Source organism: Danio rerio, chromosome 17 (assembly GCF_052040795.2).
Source record: "Danio rerio strain M-AB ecotype USA chromosome 17, GRCz13ab, whole genome shotgun sequence".
NCBI classification, from domain to species: domain Eukaryota; kingdom Metazoa; phylum Chordata; class Actinopteri; order Cypriniformes; family Danionidae; genus Danio; species Danio rerio.
This window is the reverse complement of record NC_141037.1, coordinates 32,388,535-32,410,979: the sequence shown is the minus strand read 5'-3', so window position 1 is coordinate 32,410,979 and position 22,445 is coordinate 32,388,535. Positions and strand designations below refer to the sequence as shown.

The 22,445-nt window shown below is 34.6% G+C and overlaps 1 protein-coding gene across 16 annotated transcripts in view; it reads left to right on the top strand.

Annotated features, from left to right (window-relative positions):
• Positions 1–22,445, top strand: part of evla (Enah/Vasp-like a) — a 78,301-nt gene that overhangs the window by 19,642 nt on the left and 36,214 nt on the right. For 12 of the 16 annotated variants that reach the window (XM_087289449.1, XM_087289440.1, XM_087289439.1 and 9 more), the window contains 1 exon segment: positions 20,042–20,210. In XM_087289449.1, coding sequence (XP_087145575.1) covers positions 20,042–20,210 — 169 coding nt within the window. 16 annotated transcript variants of the gene reach the window in all.

Here is a 22,445-nt window from a genome sequence, read left to right as displayed (position 1 = left end):
ATTTATTTGTGTATTATAAATAAAGTTACAATTCTGAATTTTTTTTTAGCATTTTACACTAAACTATGCTCTAGGGCTGTGTGATTTGGGGAAAATATCTAATTGCGATTTTTCTTTTTATAACTTTAACTTTAATTAATTAAGTAATTATTATTATTATTATTATTATTATTATTATTATTATTTAGACAAAAATTGCTATTTCATTTTGATTTAATTTTGTAGTCAAGCTTTAACTCAATAACCTGTATTGTAGCTTCTTACTGCTAAATTGAGGTGAGTGGAACTGAAGCGATATCAACTTATATTTGCAAACAACTCTGAAATTGTACTTTGCTTGTGACTAGATTGAGTTTCAATGGCAATACTTTTACTTGACTTTTTAGCAAGCTGCTCCTCATATAGCTGTCCGTGGTGCTTTTTTAGGTGCTGGTTGTTGTATTTTCACGTGCCGTGGCAACAATTGCGACAGATCTTACAAATGACCTGTTTTTGTTCAGTGTCTGTGACTTTGAAACCAAAATATTCCCATATTAGCAATGTGCTGTTTTTCTTTGATATGAATTAGTCTAGGCGACGCAGTGGCGCAGGAGGTAGTGCTGTCATCTCACAGCAAAAAGGTTGCTGGTTCGAGCCTCGGTTGGGTCAGTTGGTGTTTCTGTGTGGAGTTTGCATGTTCTCCCTGCGTGCGCGTGGGTTTCCTCCAGGTGCTCTGGTTTCCCCCACAGTCCAAAGACATGCGGAACAGGTGAATTGGGTAAGATGAATTGTTCGTAGTGAATGAGTGTGTATGGATGTTTCCCAGAGATGAGTTGCAGCTGAAAGGGCATCCGCTGCGTAAAACATGTGCTGGATAAGTTGGCGCTTCATTCTGCTGTCGCAATCCCTTGAATTAAAAAACGGACTAAGCTGAAAAAATAATAAATGAATTAGTATATTAATGCTTCTGAAGTGGCAGATCCCATCCCATCGCTTTCCTGTTTGTTTGTTTTATTGTGGACTAGGCATAGGATGATAACCGTTTTTAAGGTAAACTGGGGTTTTGAAAAGTCAAGGTTTTAAAACCGCCAAAATTTTCTTTCATGCCGTTTCTAAGGTATGTGTAAGATTTTTTTTTTTACCTTTTTTGTTTGGTTGTTTTTTTTTAAGACAACAGCAGAAAAATATCCAAACATGCCATTTTAAATTGTAAATAAATCTGTATTTTTGAAATAAATGAAGACAGCAGAAGTTTGAATTATTCAGCCTGACTTGTTTACTGCTTCAAAATAATTTAAATGTTTCTGAAAATTAAATATATTGTGTTCAAAGGGGGAAAAAGTTTTTGTTTTTTGTGAGCACAATACTGTGATACCGTAAAACCATGATATTTTTATCCAAGGGTTTCATACCATCAAAATCTTATACTGGCCCATGCCTATTGTGGACGTTTTGTATAGAACGCAAAGGCAAAACGAAAGATTGCTGATTTAATTGGCTAGTAAGTCTGTATGCCATATTTATTACAAATAACCATAAAAGTTATTTTGAATGATTCGACAAATATTAAACTAATGCAAACATGCAAAATAAAGAATATTATCATAAAAATGAACACACGCACGTTTAACAAACACAGCATATGTTTTAAATTATCTGTATTTTGAATTAAACTATTAAATTAAAGAGACTTTTTAAAAAAACATTAAAAAAAATCCTGCCTACTCCAGATTTTTGAACGTTAATACATGTTTAAATCAATTATTTAATCAAATGAGTCTTAATAATTACTACAGTACAGTTCAGATAATTTAGTTTAGTTGTTGTTAACCCATAGAAGGTCTGACGATTGGTAGGCCTGCCACAAAAATCAATAAATCTATTTATAGCACAACACATGGACATGACCTCAATCATTTTTGGTGATGCAATATATATCAGCCAGACATAAAAACTCTATTCTAGCTACATTTTAGCTGATTGAAGCGACATGGAGCTGTCAGTGTCAGTACGGTTAAAAAACACTATAGAATTTACTGTAAATGACTTTAGTATATTTTCATGTCAGTGTCTGACAAATGAAAGCAGATCTGTTTGCAGACAAAGCATTCTTTGTTACTTTTTACCTCACCTTTTTATAGTTTATTTTTTTATTGTTTATTGTTACCTCCCCTATTATTGTTTATTTTGCATATGCGTTTTCACATTCTGATTCCATTGGGTTATTATTTAATTGTTAAAATGACTATAATATATATTTTCTTCGGAAGAGTGTACTTGCATTGTGATGATATTACATTGTCATTTTGGCATTATATAATGAGTGGTATAAAATGACAATAATATCGTTTATCACAATATATTTTGGTGCAATAAATATCGTTCAACAAAAAATAGATATCGTGATGACAAGCCTAGCGATTGGCTGTTGGTCTGATTATGAAGAAGATCATTTTGTTCCTCGATGCTCAGTGGCATTTACTCACTGTGTGTTGAGATTACTGTGTTGCAGGAGGCTTTAAATCCTCTGTAATTTAGATCGCAGCCTAGAAGTCCAGATCTTGCTGCAAGTCAGTCTGTAATCCAGCTTGTTAGGCCTCAGATGCTCCCTGTGAGTGGCAATGTTTCCTCACAGGCAGAGATTTAGAGCAGTTCCCACCCTTCCCAAAATGATTACTGGGTAACAAGCTAAAGAAATGCTTCCCCAGTTTCCGACAAACTCTCATTTGTTTCAGCTCCATCCTCCCACACTCTAATAACAGGGGACTTCCATATTTTACTCGCTTTAAAAACATTTACAGGGCTCACTTTGTGTAGCATTTTTGCTATAAGCTGAAAATAACCCTGACTGTAATTTTGAGTGTGTGCTGCTGTTGAGTATCAGTTTCATTCCCTTCAAAATATTTGCATGTCTTAGTTTAACCTGCATATTAATCAATAACTAGGTGCTACATGGAGATTAGAATTAGAAAAGATCTTAAAAACACTTTATTTTTTTATTCAGAAAATAAAATGGGTGCCACTTTATATTTGCACAGTCATTTGTTACAATGTGCGTATTGTGTAAATACATGTTTTACATTGTACTTATGATTGATTAAATAGATGCATGTCATTATATATTGTAATAATTTCTGTAATTACTTTAAATGACACTTTTGACTATCCCTTACATTCTAAACCTACACATAATGACACAAAACTGTCCCTAACCCTACCCGTATCCCACCTCAAGAGCACCAGATGTGTTCTTCAATACACTATAAACATAGTAAGTACATTGTATTTATTTTTTGATTCAAATACATAGTAGTTAATGCCACTTAATACAAAGTGGGACCTAAAAGTGTAATCTTTGTCAATCAGTACATTTAGTGGTGGCTGTACCATATTGCTAGAACAGTGTTTTACAAAACATTCCACTTCAACAGAAACCCTATATTTGGTGGAAAACCATATAATCATTGAAGCATGAAGAATGATTACAACTAAAATACAGTATGTGAAGGTTGCCAAAGTGAAAAATGAGTATGAAGTGTAAAGCACCTTGCTTGGAATAACTTCAGCTCATCTCTATAGTCTCTGCTGTGATCTTGATCAGCTTTTCTTCACTATCTTTCACTGTACACTGGCTGGAGTGTTTCTTAACCATAGCCTTCCCAGCTAGCAAAATTCATGTGGCTCAAATCCAGCCTACACCAGACACTTACATCCGGCCCACATACTGCATGGAATGATGGCACTTGGGCGGTCCGCTTCTATTTTTTCAGATCTGGGGCACAAATTAAGGCATAGCAATATCACATATCAGCCAGAATTTAACCAAATGAACCAGATCTGACCCTATTCTGGGCCACAGGTTGCTTTTATTCTAGCCCAGATCCGGCCCACACCAGCCACTTACATTTGGACCACATACTGAATAGAATGACTTTAGGGCGTTCTGCTCCTGTTTGTCAGATTTGGGCCACAAATAAGCCAAAGCAATACCACATATTAGCTAGAATTCTACCAAATAAACCAGAACGGACCCTATTCTGGGCCACAGTTTGCTTTTATTTTGGCCCAGATTTGGCCCACACCTTGCTGGGTGTGGCAAGGTACAAAAATCCCAGCATGCACTGCAGTATGAATACATTCTAGAGCTTTTTGATGCCCAGTTTTCATTATTTGCTGTTGATTCTGCTGTTCATGTTGACGTTGTTGATTTTGTCACTTTAAGTCTCCTTTTTGTGAGGTTTGTGAGTTTTGTTAATTTTATAATTGTCACCATTCTTGAGGTTCATACTCTAATTATTGATGTCTCTGTGAGCAGAAGTTGAACCATATAATTTTTTTTAACTTATAAACCTTTATAATTCTGTGGCATGTGCAAGCATGTTATTACGTTACTTCTAATCATGAATTAAATATTTGTTAACATCAGTGAATTATATTATTTCATCACAGGCTGTGCCTCACTTAATTTTTTTTTTTTTTAACTTGGCTTGTTTGCTGTAATGAATAATCTTTTCAAGCAAAGTTCTTAAGTTACAGTAGCCCAAAAGAAAATTTATATTAAGAGGTTCAGGGCTAAAAGCCCAACTAAAGCAAACACTTTTCTCCATGATGGTGACTTTAGTCTATGTGGTCCATGTTTGTTTTAAGATAACTGGGCCACATATTTTCTCTGGGCGGCTTTAGGCTCACAGCCACATTAGCTAGAGCTAACTGCTAAATATTTGCTGAAAGTGGCCCAAATTTGTTTTGGGATAACTGGGCCACATTTGCCATATCTTGTCTGGGCCACCATAGGTTCAAATCGACATTAGCCATAGCTTACTGTGCCGAATATTTGCCAAAGGTGGCCCACACATGTTTTAAGAAAACTGGGCCACATTTTCCATATTTTCTCTGGGCCACTATAGGCTAACAGCTGCATTAGCTTGAGTTTACTGTGCCGAATATTTGCCAAAAGTGGTCCACGTATGTTTTCAAATAACTGGGCCACATTAGGCTCACAGCTGCAATAGCCAGAGCTTACTGTGCCAAATATTTGTCAAAACTGGCACACATATGTCTTAAGATAACTGGGCCACATTTGCACTTACACATGTGAGCCACTTTAGGTTTAGACCCAGATTACCCTTAAATGACTATGCCACATTTTTACCAACTGTGGCTCACATTTGTTGGCCATTTAATACTCATCACTGTCAACAGTACTCTTTATTGAAATGGCCTTCTCTTCAATCACATCGACAGATTCATTGGTTTCTGTTAAATTACAAAACTCTTATTGGGAAAACTCCACTATATTTACAATCATTTCCTAACATTCCGAAAACATGTCAATATCTGCGCTCTTGTAGTTTTATTAACATTTGTATACCCAAAGTTGGCACTTTGGCCACAACTTTTTTCAGTTTTCTGCTAATGATGCTTGGAATCATCTGCAGCAGATCTTAAAGCTCAACACTTTTATTCCACTATCATCCTTTAAAAAGTCAAAAAGTTAATAGTACAAGATCACAGTGCTTGTTTTTAGTTTTTTCTTGGTTTTAGATGTTATTATCTGCATTTGTGAAATTGGTATTGTGTTGTGTCACTGCTGCTTTTCGTCATTGTAAATGAGAACTGGTTCTCAACTGACTTACCTGGTTAAATAAAGGTAAAAAAGTGTTCTTTTCTCTAATCTCATTGACTTTTTTTGTACTGTGTCTGTGCTCAACTTATGAAGTATGTAAAATAAACTGATTTGTTATCCTTAGGACACAGGATTGACTTTCAAATGGATGAAACTGTAGGTTGTCCTCTAATTTTGGACTGAATAGTGCCAACACTTGACTGTTTAAAAGGAGTCAGTCATTTAAACCAAACCCTGCTTATTTTTTCTGTAATTATTTTAGATTGCACCTTACAAAGCTCAGTATGTGCTTGGTGCAATTAACTCTACTAGTTTCCACCTGCTGAACGCAGACAGTGGAGGTAATTGAATCTAGTGCATATGTTTGTGTATATCTGCTGATAGTTCCTCATCAAATGCTGATCAAATGATGGTGAAGAGGAGTGTTACGCACCAGGCATGTGTCCAGATGCAGATGCAGCCAGCTCAGAGCCAATTCAGGCACACTCAGTTATTTTCCACTGAAGTCTGGGCAGAAGAGCCACTGAAGATCTTGTGACCAGACATAAGCAGAGTTGGACCTTGTGTTTGGCCTTGAGCTGAGACAAAATGTAATTTTTTACATAAGATTAAAAGAAGTCTGGCTCTGTCTCTCGGTTATTGCGTATTTGGTTGAGCTGAGACCAGGTTCAGTCAGGGTGTCATGATGGCAGAAGCCAAATGGGAAATGCCAGGCTTTTCACAGCTTTTATTAATTATGGCGGCTTATCAGCTGGGAGTCTAAAGCCGATAACAGCTTTACTTGTTCATCTTTCATAGAGTGTAGAAAGAACTCTGAGCTTGGAACATGATGAACGACAGTTTTAAAATGTATTAGTCGGTGAGTTGTGTTAGGTGAATAGTCAAATGATGACTGGAAATCATTTAATGATTTACTTTCATATTTTTCCTGTAGGACTTTCATGTCTTGTTTATTCAGTTAAATCTCACATATGATATAAAAATATTTATCAAATATATATTTCAATATATTTTGAGTTTGTATATTTAATTTTTCCACAAAAAAACAATATATATATATATGTATATATATATATATATATATATATATATATATATATATATATATATATATATATATATATATATATATATATATATATATATATATATATATAAAATATTTGAAACATATTTCTCTCTCACTTACTTTCCTTCAGCTTATTTCCTAAAATTCACATTCTCTCATTTAAGTTTGTATTATGTATTTTATATGTATTTTTATTGTGTATTGCGTGTGTGTGTGTGTATGTATATATATATATATATATATATATATATATATATATATATATATATATATATATATATATATATATATATATATATATATATATATACACACACACTCACTGGCCACTTTATTAGGTACTTCTGTCAAACTGCTTGTTAACGCAAATTTCTTATCAGCCAATCACATGGCAGCTGCTCAATGCATTTAGGCATGTAGACATGGTCAAGACGATCTTCTGCAGTTCAAACTGAGCATCAGAATGGGGAAGAAAGGTGATTTAGGTGACTTTGAACGTGGCATGGTTGTTGGTGCCAGACAGGCTGGTCTGAGTATTTCAGAAACTGATGATCTACTGGGATTTTTACGCTCAACCATTTCTAGGGTTTACAGAGAATGGTCCGAAAAACAGAAAAAAATTCAGTGAGTGGCAGTTCTGTGGGCGCAAATGCCTCGTTGACGCCAGAGGTAAGAGAAAAATGGCCAGACTGATTCGAGCTGATAGAAAGGCAACAGTAACTCAAATAACCTCTCGTTACAATCGAGGTATTCAGAAGAGGAACACATCGAATCTTGAGGCAGATGGGCTACAGCAGCAGAAGACCACGCCGGGTGTCACTGCTGTCAGCTGAGAACAGGAAACTGAGGCTAATATTCGCACAGGCTAGCCAAAGTTGGGAAACAGAAGATTGGAAAAACATTAACCTAGTCTCAATTCCTGCTGCAACATTCGGAAAGTAGGGTCAGAATTTGGTGTCAACATAAAAGTGTGGATCCATCCTGCCTTGTATCATTGGTTCAGGCTGGTAATGGTGTGGGGGATTTTTTCTTGGCACACTTTGGGTTCATTAGTACCAATTGAGCATTATTTCAACGCAACTGCATACCTGAGTAATGGCCATCTTTTTAAAAAACCATGTCCATCTCTTTAATAAGTGCAAATCATTATATATAAACTGTTAAGTAAAATATAATGTAAAATGTACAAATTTAAATATATATAATCATGCATTTTCCACAAGTGTACTCGCAATTGTGATACTTTATCTGTTATTCCATCAGCCTGCTAATGCACATTTTAATATTTAGCAAAAGAAACAAGTGACAGAAGAAAAAAAAATTTACAATCATTTCTCTATTATGCTTGCTTTGTTTACTGCTGGTTACTAGGTTACCATACTCCACTCAAACAATGTGACAGAAATGCACCTAATTAACTTTATTTTATTATTGTTATTATTTTTTGGCTTTATGTTAGGATGGAAACCCAGCTTATGTGTTGAGATCAAACTTCCATAGTTGCGCAGAGCAGTTTAGAATTAACACATGTGACAATGAAAGGCATATAATACTTATTATTCACCACATTGTTGTGTGTTGTGGACAAACAATGTAGTCTGGCCTGTTCCAGCACTTTCAGCAGACCTGATCACACCAGTCACTGTCCGCCAACAATGGCTTTGACCAAGCCAACAATCATTTCACTCAAACTGGGCTCTTTCCTACCCCAACCATGAGCCCTCAGAAAACACCCTGTGACGTGTGAACTATATTCAGCCACATTCAGATCATGTAGCGTATTCACAAGGTCAGGTTTTCAATCACACACACAAGTTTACTCACATTCAGGCACATTAGAGAGAGGTTCTGTTAACGGGCTCATAGCTGGAAAACCCAGTCCCATGGTGAGGTTTGATGGTGTAAAAGCATCAGATCAGACTCTGATCATGGCCTGATTTCAGCTTCTTGCCTGCAGGCCACCATAGATTCAGTCAAAAAGTTTTAAGTCAAATCTCTAGAAACAGTGATCAAATCTTTGTTCTCATTAGGCTGCATAAAGGTTAACATAAACTTCAGCATAAGGGACATTCTACCAGAAATGTACAAATTCACTTACAAAAACTGTGGCAGGGCCTGACCTTTAAACTTGTCGTCCTCAAAAAAAAAAAAAAAAAAAAAAAAAAAACAAGCATAGAAAGAATCATACAATTCAATGATAGAACTCATCCTTGATCCCTGTCAGCTTCTCCTCCTTCAAATGATGTCATTTCCAAGTCATAGCCTTAAAGGTGTATTGCACACATTTTATGTTAAATTTAATGCAAATGTGTCAAGACTGACCGAAACATGGGGACAATTGTACATTTATTTGTATTATGTATTTGTAGTATTTATTTCATGTTTAAATGAAATTATATATAATTTCATGTTTTCAAACCAATTGATGTGAATCAGGGGCGCCTGCAGGATTTTATTCAAAGGTACGCACATATCCAGCACCAACCACTGCCACGAGTGAGACCGAGAAAATTAAAGCACATCATACTATCCTAATTTTAATATATTTTTGGTTGGTCAGTTATCTACTAGATAAACAAGAATAACGAATAGCATCTGAGGTGAAACGTCTCAAAGTCTTTTGAAAGGGTGAGAGAACTCATTAACTTTTTGTGAGAATGAAGATGTCTGCCTTTTTGTGCCAGTCATTCAGATAAAATTGTTTAAAACACCTTGGATGGTAGCGGTTCCATGTGAGGAGGCTGCTCAGCCACTGGCTGGGCCTGGAGTTGACCCGGATCAGGTGCGGATGAGACTGCTCTCTCCACCCCGTGTGGGGAAGCGTTATTTATATTTACCAGCAAAACTAAAGCCAGTAGATTTCTTTACCCTTCTCCCACTGCAAGTACTCACACTTTAAAACACACAATTGCACACCTTTATTTATTCTTCTACTTTCTTGCTTTGTCAATATATTGTAGTGTATACTGTTTAATAATCAATTTAAATTGTCATAAATAAATAAGGGGCATTAACTCATGCACTTTTATGGTAGGTATGCACAGTGCGTACAGCCGTATGACTGTAGGCGCCACTAATGTGAATGATAACAACTTAAACTTGCCATTTCTTACGTTTTTTTATTCTTCTAAATAAAAGTTCTTTGGCATTACAAAACTATTAAAGCTGTAGGTTCAATTGGGCTGATTACAAGGACAATGAAATTGTTTGTACATTTGCAAATTGTTTTCAGTAAAGAAAACAAATCTGGCAACCAAATAAATACACATATTCTTTTACAAAACAACTCTCAGAAATAAACCATCAGTCCATTTTAGACATTTTTTGGGATGAAATATTTATTATTTATTGTATTTACATTTCTAATTTAGGGACAGATAATGTACCTTTTTGGCAGAATGTCCCATAAATGCATATGCTGTATGCTATATGCTAATGCAGATTTCGTCATCAGCAGAGTATGCATGTACTCTTCGAATTCGGTCCCATGTTTCTAAATCAACATTACCAGTATGCAGTTTTTAAAGTTAAAAATGTTATGTACTTTTTTTAAACATTTAGAAAGACATAGATGCTATAGCCATCAAATTGCTTTCTTGATTAACAGCCATTTCATAGATAAAGGATATAGATATTTTAGATTTTTCCTAAATGTTTTTCTAAGCTTAAAGTGTGAGTATATGTCACACTTAATCGCTCTAGACCTGAGCTCTGAACCAGAGATTCTCAAATTTTCTAAAATATCTGTAATCTATACTCTACTGTTTGTATTGTAAACATAATGAAGTGTTGTATTTGTCATAAGTGGCAGCTTAAAAAAGTTTAGAATTTTAAACAAAGTGTATTCTATTTTAATAGCACAGCCATCATGATCAAGATATGAAAAAGACAATGTCAAAAAGAACGCACAAAAATATTGGCATCCTCTCATTAAAATAAATAAATAAATATGATTTACAGGTGATTTATATTGAGTTGTATTTATTGTAACTGGTTACTACACTGAGCTAATATATAAGTTCTGCCAAACTTGCTAAAAGACTGTCGTCAGAGCACTTGAAATACATTCTGCTGTTTCACATTCGGAAAATCAAAACTCAGCTCAGTTGCTTCTCTATTTAGTTCTGGGACAAACTTTAAAGCTTTGTAAGTTTTGTATGTCTCTGACTCTGATATTTATAGATTGCAGTTGCAAGAAATTTTAGTCTCTGACCCTTCAGAAGTGTAGATTTTATTGGAAACTCTTGGCATGCTGATTTTATTTGATAATGAATATTTCTGCTCCCTTCGACACAACGCTGGCACCGTTTTCCATGTTTTTCCTACATAAATAGTAACAGAGAGAGGCCGTGCATGATGTGTTATTAGGAGAAGTAAACTGAGATAGCCCAGAGTCTAAATATATTGGATGTTTATAGAAGCAAAGAGCCGTCAGGATGTAATTTATGACGAGCAAGCATCATCGGCGGACGAAAGACCATGCACTTTACTTGAGACTTGCTTTAGGGGGGAGAAATGAAACCATAAGCACGAGAAGAAGCCGCTGTTCTGCTCTCTAACCCCAGATGGGTGCCAGAAATAGGCTCTGTCGTAAGGCAAGCATGAAAGACCCGAGAATGAAGAACTGAGAGCAGTGATTAACAGAAATGTTGTTGTGAAATCTACAAATACGCTTTTTCACTCTTTAAAGAGTAACATTATGTGGAACTAATGTTGAATGAGGCTGGCTGATGCGTTTTTATTGTATCAATGTCAAGTTTTTGGTTTAAAATTTACATTATACTAGGCTTGCAAAACTAGCCTGACATCCTGGGGCCAGTGATGTAAAGTAACAAATTACAAACACTCGAATTACGGTGAAAAGTTTTTCTCATAAATTATCATTTACTAAGTAGTTTTAAAAACGTAAACTTTTACTTTCACCTGAGAACATTTTTATGCAGTATTGGTACTTTTACACCACTATTTTCATTCAACATGCAGATACTACTTTATTTTTTCTTGTTGGAAAAATCTGTCCTGTGTTTCTTGTCCAATCAAATTGCACACACAAGATAAATCAAATCATAATAAACTACCTCAAGACATGGATGATAATTGCAGCAAACTGTTTGGAAGAAGTAAAAATATTCGAGATGTCCAAAATCTTCACACGCAATGACTCAGAGAGTGTTTACATGCATGTCACTGATGAGAATATGATGGATGTTTACTATATGATGACCTTAATGGGCTTAAACAGCCAGCAGGTACAAGACATTAACATGATGTCGGATTCACATTGTACCCCAACGTCGTTATTTTATTTGGTAATGAATATTGGGTTGATGTCAGAACCCGATGTTAGGCCGATGTCAATGTCTAACCTAAAATCAACCAAACATCAACGTCTAATGATGTTACAGCATGAAATTGTGTGGACAACGTTTATCAGATGTTGGATTTAAGCTGCCATACCTGGCGAATAAATGTCAGTATTTGACGTCATCATAAAAAAAAACTCTACCAAACAGCAACTTCATTTGACATTGTTATTGGACATCAAAATGATGTTGTCCTTAGATGCTGACTAGACATAAAATTTTAAAATTTAACCTAATATTAACGTCGTATGGCTTTGTGTGCCTGCTATGCAACAATTAAATGCACTACAGAATGTTACATTTACGTTAAATGCATCAGCTTTTTACAGCGTAACACTCTTTACTCTTGAATATTTTTGAAAGGTCTACTTTTTACTCAAACATTGAGTAATATTTACAACAGTTGCATTCTCTTACAAATTGGTTAATTATGTTATACGTAATTTTCATGCATCTAGGAGCCACATTATCAATACGCGTTTGAATTAATGGGTGTTGTCAAAAAACAGGTACTTTAGTACTAAGTTGATTAAAATATAAATAAAAAGATAAACCTAGCAGTTTTTCCACACGATTTGTTTTAGTTATAAAGACAATAATAACACATATAGTAACAAAAATACACATGTAGCCTATAATGAATGGCATTATAAATTTATTTAGTATATATAGGTGTTTTTTTTATGTCTTTTCTGTTTGGGCTGCTTGAATTTGCATTGAATTTGAATTGCTCCTGCCCAAAATGTTGCCAGGGATTTTGAAATTTTGCGAGCCCTGTTACAATATCAATTTTATTAATTACATTTACAGTGCTTAGCATAATTGAGTACATCCTATTTTGAAAATGGACATGTTTCTCAATTTCTCAGTGAGTAGAGGCAATGTATTTTGGTGCATTTAAACAAGACAGATTTATTAAACAAATATATTTTATAAAATAATATCCTAGTCAACAAACATATTAAGAAATTGAAAGACGATACAATTAAATTCAGGGGCAGCACAGTGGCACAGTGGGTAGCACAATTGCCTCACACAAGAAGGTCACTGGTTCGAGTCCCAGCTGGGTCAGTTGGCATTTCTGTGTGGAGGGTGCTCCGGTTTCCGTGATTTGGGTAAGCTAAATTGGCTGTTGTGGGTGTGAATGAGTGTGTATTGATGTTTCCCAGTGATACAGTAGGTTGCAGATGGAAGGGCATTCACTGCGTAAAACATATGCTGGATAAGTTGGTGGTTCATCCCACTGTGGCGACCCCAAATTAATAAAGGCACCAAGCCGAAAAGAAGATAAATGAATGATAATTAAATTCAAGCTAAATATTGCAACAACAAAAAAAAATGACAACCAACAAAATTTCAGCAAAACTTTTCAATTGTTTTGCTTCTCTTGATTTTTCTTCTTTTTAAAATTTTTATTTAATATTTTTCCATAACATATACATTTTGGTGTACTTGTTTTTGAACCGTTATCATAAGTTATTTTCTTAGATGAGCTCCAGATTTGGCTTCTGACTAATCTAATGTAAATGAACAAATATAATATTATATAGCTTCCTATTTAAAATATGAATTTAAAAGAGATATTTGTAAGTAGTGTACTCATATAGGCTGAGCACTGTATGTAATATGAATTCTGTTAATTTGAATTGGTGGTGTGCTTTTCAAGTTGTAGTAACAATCCATAGTTAATTGTCTGGTAGTGTGAGAAATACCTTAGTCCCTGCTAGTAAAATGCATTTTAAGATGGAGACACATTTTTATCCACTTTTGACCACTATAAGTGGAAAGTATATATTTGGGTCAATGTTTTGGGTTTTTCTTGTTTGTCTGTCTGTCCTGACATTGTCATTGAAAGTCAAACATGCAGTGACGAGACTGTATTCAATTGAGCTGAGTTTGTACAAACACATCCTTTCCAAAAAACAAAATGAAAGAAACTCCCTTCTTTCACTTCTCCTTAATGCCTGTTGCTTTGTGATGTGTTTTTTATCTTCCACCTTTTTCATAAGGTCCATTCATGTATTGGTTTTCTCAAGTTCAGAGTGTGAATTTCAGATTTTGGTGTAATGTCAGAAAAGCGGTGAGTGTGATTCATCTTGCATTCATTTATTGGTTGGTTTTGGTGTTGTAAGGATTGCTTTGGTGACATGCAGCTGCTCTTCAGTAAGGAGTGTGTGGCTAGAATTGGGTGTTTCTGTGGGAGAAGGGTGTGGTGGTGTACTGTGTGTTTTGGAGTATAAAGGAGTCAGGGTGGAAATCTGCCTAGCTTAACTTAGCACACCAGCATGAAGCCAAAGCAATCAGGGTTTGAGAATCTTAGTTCAGTTCAGTAAACATCTGCAGATGCTTGATGTGTTTGACTTTTGTGAAAGACTTAGAGATTTGTTTTAAAATTTGTTTTAAATTGGATTCAGTATTCATTAATCCTTTTCCGAACTCACTTAATTAGTCTAAATTTTGAGAAAACAATTCACCAGTATAGCAAAATGAATGAATAGTTATTTTTCTATTAATCTAATGGCTAGTGTTCATAAAATGATTATTTAAAAAAACATACATTAAAGGGAACTCATTTTACTAAATTAACTTTTAAATGGTACTTGAAAACTGATGTGCAGATCATATAAAATCCAGCACTTTATTTTTACAATCACCATAAATAATTGCCATTGTGTGTATTTGACGCTTAAGAGAAGTTTAAAGATGTTAAAGAAAAGTTTATTGCTCACACAACGTGCTGTCTGACAGATGGCTTTCCTGGATATGTGCCCTCAGAAAATAGTATATCACTGACAATAAAATACATAAACTGACAAATGATATTGATAGATACACATATGTAGTAAATATTTGTTTGTACATTTAAAGTCAGAATTACTAGCCCCCCAGTATTTTGAGCCCATTGTTTATTGTTTTCCCCAATTTCTGTTTAACGGAAGGAAGATTTTTCTCAACACATTTCTAAACATAATAGTTTTAATAACTAATCTCTAATAACTGATTTATTTTATCTTTGCCATGATGACAGTAAATAATATTTTACTAGATATTTTTCAAGACACTTCTATACAGCTTAAAGTGACATTTAACTAGGCAGGTTAGGGTAATAGGCAAGTTAGTGTATAATAGTTTGTTTTGTAGACTATCGAAAAAAATATAGCTTAAAGGGGGTAATTATTTTGACCTTAAAAAGTTAAAAAAAATTAAAAACTGCTTTTATTCTAAGCAAAATAAAACAAATAAGACTTTCTCCAGAAGAAAAAATATATATTATCGGACATACTGTGAAAAAAGACATGCGGTACAGGTGAATTGGGTAGGCTAAATTGACCGTAGTGTATGAGTTTGTGTGTGAATGTGAGTGCGGATGTTTCCCAGAGAAGGGTTGCGGCTGGAAGGGCATCCGCTGCGTAAAAACTTGCTGGATAAGTTGGCGGTTCATTCAGCTGTGAAAATGAAAATGAATGAATGAATGATATATCAATATATATCTATATATCTATCTATCTATATATCTATCTATATATCTATCTATCTATCTATCTATCTATATATATATATATATATATATATACAGTTAAAGTCAGAATTCATTTGAATATTTCTCAATTGATGTTTAACAGAGCAAGACAATTTTCACAGTATGTCTGATAATATTGTTTCTTCTGGAGAAAGTCTTATTTGTTTTATTTCAGCTAGAATAAAAGCAGTTTTACATTTTTTAAACACCATTTTAAGGTTAATATTATTAGCCCTTTTAAGCTATATTTTTTTGATAGTCTACAAAACAAACATTATAAAATCATTATAAAATAACTTGCCTAATTACAATACCCTGCCTAGTTAACATAATTAACCTAGTTAAGCCTTTAAATGTCACTTTAAGCTGTATAGAAGTGTCTTGAAAAATATCTAGTCAAATATTGTTTACTGTCATCATGGCAAAGATAAAAAAAAATCAGTTATTGAAAATGAGTTATTAAAACTATTTGGATTAGAAATGTGTTGAAAAAAATCTTCTCTCCGTAAACGGATATTGGGGGAAAAAATAAACAGAGGCGCTAATAATTCAACTGTATGTGTTTACGATGTTTAAAAGGGATGCTGTAACATTGGTGAAAAAAATGCAATGTATGCAACAAATCAAGCCAGAAATCGATTCTGAATTTAAGCTTTTTACTCAATGGTTTAAACAAAAAATATATCAATAATAATGGAAAAAAGAAATAAATATTTACAATATTCTCTTTAAAGGAAAACAATGAGTGTAAGCCAAATCAAAAAAATCAACAAAACAATCCATAAGTCTAACGTCTAAACTAGGCAACGAAAATAATGAAAATGAAACCTGATATCTTCAGTGCACACGACACCTGATCTAAACTAATTAAACTACAAACTTAAAATTATACACTCAAGGGGGCAAAACACTCAAGCTAATTTCACAAAAAAAAAACAAGTTAAACTAAAACAATTGTCATAAGGCTCAGTTTAGAATCACACAACAACAATTAAAGCATTTACTTAAAGCCAACAAAGTTTAACAAGTAAACTCAAATTACCACAGTAAAACTGAGGAAAATAAGAGGGTGAGAAAAATAAATACACATAAAAAAACTAACATGGAACATAATATATATATTTAAGCCAGTTTTGTGAAATTAAGATGTATACATCCTTTAAAGGCTAAATAATAAAGCTTTACATTGATGTATAGTTTGTTATAAATAGATAATATTTGAACAAGATTTTAAAATCTGGAGTGCGAGAGTTAAAAAAATCTAAATATTAAGAACATTTATTTTAACGTTTTTCAAATTCCATTCCTAGTAATTCATATTACTAATCAAAAAAGAAGAAAAATTATTTAATGATTATAATATCTATTAAAACAACAATAAAAGTGTCATAATAGAGTTAAACAATAGATAAGATTATACAGTCCACACTTTTTGCTCTCTCTTTATGTTAATTGTTCACCCTGACAACAGAAGATTTCTATTTAGAGACCTAAAGAAGCTCATGTCTTTAATTAAACCATGGTCTCATATCAAGCAGTCAACACAGTTGCATTCCTGCTTCTCTCGTTAGCTGCCTATTACACTATATAATTAGTAGCAAAAACAAACCCGCCTCTCGCTCACCGTCTTCAAACAAAATCACTGGAGCAATTACTGTGCAGTAATACCACAGCGAGGGGGCAAGGGACATTTTGAAGTGTTCGTCGTGGGTTTGGCTAATTTATGTCTTTTTGGAAGAAACTTTTTTTTTTTTACAGCATTTCTATAAAACATTTCCTTTTTATAATTGATGTGTATCTGACTAGCTAGGGGTAGTATATCGCTGATTATTTAAGTCTGTTGTTGGTTGATTATTCAGTCACATTTTTTGTGGCCTAAAATTTGTGATTTTTGTTATGGCTATGTTTATATTGCAGAATTTATTTTGTGACTTGCTGTAAAAAATGATAACGGTATTGATTTTGTTTTAGACCTCAACAAACATTATTTAATGGAAACCCTGAAAACACAAAGAGAGAATTTAAAGTGTCACTTGATCTTTTTCCATTTGATATACAAAGAACTCTAAATAACAAAAATGAATTTCTATATTAATGTTTCCATGTTAAATCTCCTTAATAAATATGATGTTTTTGTTTGTTCAAGCAGTATTGTAAGGGTACTGCATTACATTGTGCTTTATCGAACGTAATTAAATTTACTGAGCTTTCATCATAAAAACTAAACAGTTCAATTTTGTCTTACTAAGAAAATTAGGAGATTTAGAGAAATGAACTATGTTGATATGCATTCATTGTATGTAGTCTTCTAAACGCTTATAAGATTATAAGTGCAAGAGCTTTTTCATTTACATCTTTCTCAACCCGGAACTCAACCATCATAGATATTAACAAATACAGCCGTGAGTTGTGGAGGCTTTCATAATTGACCCATCGCCATTGTTGTTTGCAAAGACAGGGGGCAACAAAGCAGATGAAGTCAGCGAGTAGAGTTGCTAAATGAATGAAAATAATAATATATCAAATGAATTGATTGTGGATAAATTTGGAGAAAACTCATGAAAACACTTGATGAAAATGTTCTCTTGTAAGTGTTTCCGCCATCTTGCCAACATCTCGTTGTGACATCTCGCATGGTTCAATGGGATCTTGATAAGTTATGCCTCCAACTTACAACAAGTTACACTCCTGTCTTGCAAAACTTTTGATTACTTTATAGAGTTGATTAAGACTCATTTATTTGAGCTTGTTTTTAAGTAAATAGTTTATTTTGTACTGTTTTTATGTTTTAGCCCTTTGGGTTTAAGAAACATGCATTCAAAAATAAAGTGCATTATTGTTATTTTTATTATTATTATTATTATACTCTTGTGTAAATATTATTTATTTAGATTTGTGGTCATATGCTATTTTGGCCCAGTTTGAGCCACTAAGTAATACTGAGCAGTTTTTTTTTTTTTCATTCCTATTCTTTGTATCACAGTTAAAGAAATGTTGAGTGATTGCATTAGAGCACACAGTTTACTTCAAAATGGCTTTGGCTGAATGTGAGCCAAGTGATGAATGTAAGGTTGCTCAAAATCTGAAAATGGCAAAAAAAAATGGCAAACTCTTTATTTTTGCATCATTTTTGATTTTGCTTTAAATTCTGCGATCGCAAGCTCATGCAGATGTTGATTGCTTCTAAATATTATGCACTCACACACAGATAGTTGCGAGTTTTGACATTAATTTTGTCTCTATGATACTCAGGCCCCGTTTACACTAATGCGTTTTAGTTTGAAAACGCAGAAGTTTTGCTACGGTTACGCCATCCGTCCACACTACGCCGGAGTTCTCGAGCGCCGAAAACGGAGCGTTTTGAAAACGCTGGAGAGGCCGTTTTCATTCTAAAACGCTGATGCTCCGTCTCAGTGTGGATGGGGAAAGACGGAGACATCTAAAAACGGAGGCGGGGCTGCAAACGTTCGCCTATCTGATTGGGGCTTTTCCTCAATATTAAGTAGCCCACACACAGTTCAGTCTCGCAACCTCTTCTTGTAAGTTAAGACTTCGCAAGTTTGATCAAGGCTGCAGTCTCCCCCTTCCCAGTTTGATATGGAAAACATACCGAGGACACGGGTAAATCTTCAAAGGGAACAGTGTACTTTATAACTTCATTCACATCACCTTGGCTACGTTGTTTAACTTTCTCAACAATAAAATGTAAACATGATTTAAGGAACTGCCTATTTCCTTTTTAATATTAGCAACTTAACAGACAGCAGAAATGTTGAGGTGCTGTGCTGCATGAGCGTCATCTTCACTGTGTGGATATTTATAACAAAACGGAGCCGATAACAACTGCCTCCTTTCAATTTCAGTGAAAATACGAAACACACCCTCTCTTTTGCTGAATATCAGTTTTAATAATCGATAATTATAAAAGTATAACATACAAGTTTATACATTGTAGGAAATAAAGACGAGCGATCAGTCAATGTACCTGGATTAATCATTAACTTATCTTTGCGCTTAACCAAAACATGTTACCCGTGAACAAGTAACTTAATAGATTCCAATGATCAAAGTCAGGGAATTGGCCTATGTCATTAGATAAAGACAACAACATGAATGAAATATCACGTTTAGCAAATATAGTGAGATTAGATCCAGCGGGAGATGCGTGATGAGCAGTCCGAAGCAGAGCTCTCATCTGGGTAGAAATGCTGGAGCGCTTGCCCGAGAGTGTGTGTGTGGTCACGTGATGTGCGTTTTCAGCGTTTTGGTGTGGACGGAGAGCAGTTCAGAAATGCTGGGTAAAACGCGAGTGTGGACGCGGATCGTTTTCATTCTACAACGCCGTTTTAAAACTAAAACGCACTAGTGTAAACGGGGCCTCAGTCTGACATCTGTATATCATTGTCTCGTCGTAATTTGCCATTGTGGTTTTTACTGTTGAGCACAGTAAATGGTTAACCAGCATCCTTGTTTCCTCCTCACAGTGAACAGAGTATATGTCAAGCCCGAGCCTCTGTCATGATCTATGATGACACCAGCAAAAAATGGGTGCCAGTCAAACCGGGTCAGCAGGGCTTCAGTCGCATCAACATCTACCACAACACTGTCAACAACAGCTTCCGCGTGGTGGGAGTCAAACTGCAGGACCAGCAGGTGAGAAATAAGCATGGCACAACATCACAGAGAGAAGAGAGTGTGTTATATGATCCTACTGTACACAGTGGGAAGGAAAATAATTTAGAAGTGTGGCCGGTGCTCAAGCGTACTAGTTTTTTGCTTGTTACAGTTCAAAACAGGCATCAGAAGTTGTCTCCTTGTAGATCTTCATTTGTGTGTGATAGAGGAAATCCTGGTGCTGTTATGACCCCTTTAAGATTTTAAAAGCTCTTCATGACTTTTAAAATACCATCACATACAGTCTTATGCAAAAATCTGGGCACCCCTTTGTGGCTGCATAATAATGTGCTCTTTCTTTATAAGAGAAGATCGCAGTGAAATGCCATTCGGTTTCTAGAGAAAGCTGGATAATGTCATGTTTTTCAGACAGATGTACGTAGTGTAGCAGTATTGAGATGTGTTAAATTAAATTGAAACTGAAAAGTAGGCTGTGCAGAAGTTTGGGCACCTTCTCTTTTTTTTGTGGATTGCAAAACCTGTAGTCACTTAATACTGATTGATTACAACACAAAAATGATTTGAGTGACTCGAACCTTAACAATCCCAACACAGGTGCAACCAATCATAAAAAGGATATTTAAGATAGCTGATTGTTAGTTGTGCTTCTCCCTATTGTGAACCTGAAAGTAGCAACATGGGAACCTCAAAATAACTCCCTAATGACCTAAAAAACTCGGATAATTGAATCCAACATGAATTTGGAGAAGCATGCAAAAAGTTTTAACAAAGGTTTAAAGTCTCCACAGTAAGAAATATAAGGAAATGGAAAGCAACAGGAAAAGTTCTTGTGAAGAAAAGATGTACTAGACCAAGAAAAATATCTGAAAGGCAAAGGCGAAAAATGGTTCAAATGTTTACAGTCTCATCTCATCTTATCTTATCTCATCTGGACAAGCCTCAATCATTTTTAAAAAATATACAGTCAGTGGACAGATGCCCCAATCTTAGGCACTTTGCATGGCAGAAAAAATCTACATTCCAAGAGAACTTGCTCCCTACTGTAAAATATGATGGAACAGGTTCTTCCCCATTATTCTGTGGGGATGTGTGGCAAGCACAGGTACTAGAAACCTTGTCATTTAAAGGTGATTTAAAGGTCGCATGAATTCCACCCAGTATCTGCAGATTCTGAAGAATAATGTTCAGGAATCAGTCAAGAGTCTGAAGTTACGGCAGGGTCGGATGTTTCAGCAGGACAATGACCCAAAGCACAGTTCCAGATCTACCAAGGAATTCAAGATTAGACACGATACATTGTTCTAGAATGGCCATCTTAGTCCATAGACTTGGTCTAAAAGGCCTTCAGCAACAATTCAGGGACTTATCCTTGACTATAAGAAGTGTCTACATGCTGTTATTTCAGTGAAAAGGGGCTGTACTTAAGATTGATGTCATTATACTGTTGGGGTGGCCAAATTTTTGCCCTTGTTATGGCTTACATTTTATTGCATGAAATTGCTGATTTAAAAGGCCAGCAGTTCTATGGCTTGCAATAATGAAAATAATCAGGGGTGGCCAATATTTTGCATAAGACTGTACAGTAAATGAATTTGCCCAGAAATACTGTTTACTTATTGAATGTTTGATTAGTTTTGTCACTAAAGATTTGACATAACACACTCTCTTAATCCTATTGAATTACAAGAGTTCAGCTGTTAAAAATTAGAAAAGTGTTACAGCAAAGTTTATGGATAAAGAATTTTGAAACAGCTACAGTCTTTAATCTTTTCAAACACATAATTTCTGTATAGTAATCAAAAATAGAACTAATCTCTATAGCAATCAAAATGGCGTAAAGCACCTTTAGAATTCAATTCAATGACTCTGTTTAACATTGTATCAATTGATATTTGTCATTGAACTATTTATTCAGGTGATTCGATAAAAACTTTTTATGAATAATTCAATTAGTCAGTTATTAAAGAGATTCATTTAAAAATGCAGATTCATCCATTAATGAAACTGGTTAAGTGCAGTCATAGAGTTATTAATTCAAGAGATTCATTCAAAATGCTGATTCATTCAGTTGTGAAACTAGTGAAGCCGTTATGTGTGAGTCACTGAATCATTCATTCAAGACAATCGTTCAGAAATGATGATTCATCTACTGATGAAGTTAAGTATTTATGAGTGAGTCACTGAATCATTTATTTAATTGATTCATTCAAAAATGCTAATAAACACAGCATTAAAACTAGTCATGTCTACTAT